We start from the raw sequence: 987 nt of genomic DNA on the forward strand, positions 1-987 counted from the left end.
CAGACATCAGACTTGGACACTTTGAAAGAATGGTTTTAACTCCTCCAGCCAGTTGCACTTTAGATTTTGGTACCACTTTTTGTAATAAACAGCGTGATTAGTCTCTCCCACAGGCTCTGGTTAATTACTGAGCTGTGCATACAGCCACTAATTGGTTCAGCTCAGCTTCACTGCAAAGTAATACCACTGCCGGTTCAGGAGTTAAACAGATGCAACATTCTGGACTTTTTACAGCAAGGCATTCCGCTGACACAGACGTACAGCCACAAACAGTGCCCTAGAGCATGCCACAGTGACAGTCCTGGTCGACGAGTCACTCTGTGCCATACTGTGGTAATCAAGGACAGAGCTCAGGTACCCAAGGACTGTCAGCTGAAGGCAGTGACTTTTCCATTACACAACACAACCCTGGGGACCCAGCTGCCTATCAACAAAAACGTACAGGAGCTCCCAGGACTTGATCCACTTCGGTTTCCTTTACTAGAAGGAAGGGAAAGCAGACCTCCAGCCTGTCACACCAAAGAAAGGTCAGGAAAATACATGTGGCACCAGGCAGCTTGCTGAGAGGTGGGGTGGAGGTGGGATGGTAGTAAAACCAGGGAATCGCCAAAGGAAAAGGACAGACAGAGGTTTCCAGATTGTAACTACCTTCCCACAAACATTCACGGGAAGCCACAACACGGGTGCTGTGACAACTGGAAAGGAACATTCCACAAAAGCCAGCTCCCTGCCTGTACTCTCTCCCCTCCTGTCAAAGCACAGGAAGACCACTCCTTCACTCAGGTGGCTACACGGGTCGTAGCTCCTCCCGCATGTAGCACATTTCTGGACGCTTACACCGGCTGCATTAGGAAACCAAACAACCACACAGCCAAGAGGCAGGGTCAGGAGTGTTCACAGAACATACCAACAGGATTTAGGGCTTTCATTCCGTTTTTGTTACGCTAACTGTTCAGCATTTTGTTCAAATAGGGGCTAAAAAACTTA

The 987-nt window shown here is 48.6% G+C and overlaps 1 protein-coding gene across 1 annotated transcript in view; it reads right to left on the reverse strand.

The window, feature by feature from the left end:
* The window catches only part of LOC103193641 (BRCA2 and CDKN1A interacting protein), a 12,203-nt gene that overhangs the window by 1,758 nt on the left and 9,458 nt on the right, over nt 1-987 (reverse strand). The window contains exon 6 of the mRNA XM_007936894.1: nt 262-328. Coding sequence (XP_007935085.1) covers nt 262-328 — 67 coding nt within the window. The remainder of the gene's footprint in view (nt 1-261; nt 329-987) is intronic.

The sequence above is a fragment of the Orycteropus afer genome, unplaced genomic scaffold (assembly GCF_000298275.1).
Source record: "Orycteropus afer afer isolate SDZICR_OR568_19922 unplaced genomic scaffold, OryAfe1.0 scaffold00038, whole genome shotgun sequence".
In the NCBI taxonomy this organism is placed as follows: domain Eukaryota; kingdom Metazoa; phylum Chordata; class Mammalia; order Tubulidentata; family Orycteropodidae; genus Orycteropus; species Orycteropus afer.